The 1,547-nt window shown below is 37.3% G+C and overlaps 1 protein-coding gene across 1 annotated transcript in view; it reads right to left on the bottom strand.

Moving 5' to 3' along the window:
- Positions 1-782, bottom strand: part of nipal2 (NIPA like domain containing 2) — a 71,873-nt gene extending 71,091 nt beyond the window's left edge. The window contains exon 1 of the mRNA XM_083638423.1: positions 570-782. Coding sequence (XP_083494549.1) covers positions 570-668 — 99 coding nt within the window. The 5' untranslated portion in view covers positions 669-782. The remainder of the gene's footprint in view (positions 1-569) is intronic.
- Between the last annotated feature and the right edge of the window lie 765 nt (positions 783-1,547).

Here is a 1,547-nt window from a genome sequence, read left to right as displayed (position 1 = left end):
TGTACGATTTTGTTGGTTTACCTGTTTGATTTATTTGATTTCCTTTTCTATCTTTTCTTTTTTCTTATAGAAATTTGTTTTTAAATTGTTTTGTTTGTTTTTCTATTCCTTTTTCTTTATCGTATATTGTGTTTCATTTACTTATTTAGATTGTTTTATTGTATGTTATCCAGGTGAGTCTTATAGGCCTTCTGGGTTTCTGGGTTTCTTTCCTCACCTGCACAATTTTGTGCAGGTGAGGAAATAGCTTGCACAGAGTATTATTATGTATTATATTATTATTACTATTATTATTATTTTATTTTTTTGATTTTTCTTTCAATTACTAAGGTATAGCCTACTAGCCTACTATGATGTGTAATCAATTTACATCAAAAATATCCGTCAGTCTAAAAAGTGGGTCAATTGACTTTAAGTTTATCCTCCTCTCTCTGGTCATTTGTCACCATACTCTCTGGAATGGTCATTTATTCCATTCCATGCTGTAGCCAAACAACATTATTGTTTCACAGCATTCATGTTACTTTCACTCCCCATAAACTTCGCCCCTCGAAAGTGTGAATACCTACCCTGAGGTCCCCTGACCCCCTGAGGGGATCTGACGGGGTGTCGCCGAGGTGAGAGGAGTAGTTGACAGGAGACGCGTGTGGAGAACTGGAATTCGCCATGTTTTCCTTAACTTAATAATGGAAGAATATTCTTACAGATCACAACTCCCGCTCTCTCCACATCTTTGTCTTTTCAACTGTGTCATCCATCCATGCAGTAAGTTGGTCCCGTGCCACTCCAGTCCAGGCAGTATAAGAGAGAAAACTTCCTCGGAGTCGGGGAGGGAGAGGAGGGAGTCAGAGTTTATGTTGCCTTCAAGTGCTGTCGGTAATATCGCAATTTCGAGATATATAGGCTATTAGCTATGTATATATATATATATATATAGCCTAGGCCTATGATATTGTTAGACATTATTTAAAATATAATCAAGTTTATTTCTTTTTCCATTCTTATTTTAACTTTCAATCATAATTCTTCTTTTTTAATGAATGAATTAAAACATGACCTAGTTACGGTATATTTAAAGGGCCATTATCGCCGACCAAAAGCACTTGAGTTGTGCAGCTCTTCTCATTTACGAGCTTATGAGGTACACTTGAAGGCAGCGTATGCAAACCTGCAAACAGGTGCGGCTGGCTCTCGAGTGGCGCAGAGGAGCGCTGCATCCTGATCCTGACGCGGTCTGGCACTGTTCGTGGGGGGGGGGGGGCGCTTGTGAGTGTATTTGATAATAGATAGGGAAAATGCTCCATAAGTTAGTCAATAGAATAGAATAGAATAGAATAGAATAGAATAGAATACTAGAATAGAATAGAATAGAATAGAATAGAATAGAATAGAATAGAATAGAATAGAATGCATTATAAAATGTCAGAGTCATTCCTTATAGGATTCAATAACATGAGTTAGGCAGCCTTTTGGTGTTTGGAAATAGTTTCACAAGGTCAGAAGAAAATAACCAGACCGCTGGATGATTTATAGTGTTTTTGTTGGTC

Source organism: Poromitra crassiceps, assembly GCF_964638095.1.
Source record: "Poromitra crassiceps genome assembly, chromosome: 1".
Classification (NCBI taxonomy): domain Eukaryota; kingdom Metazoa; phylum Chordata; class Actinopteri; order Beryciformes; family Melamphaidae; genus Poromitra; species Poromitra crassiceps.
The sequence above is the reverse complement of the archived record's forward strand: the minus strand, read 5'-3'. Positions and strand labels throughout refer to the sequence as shown.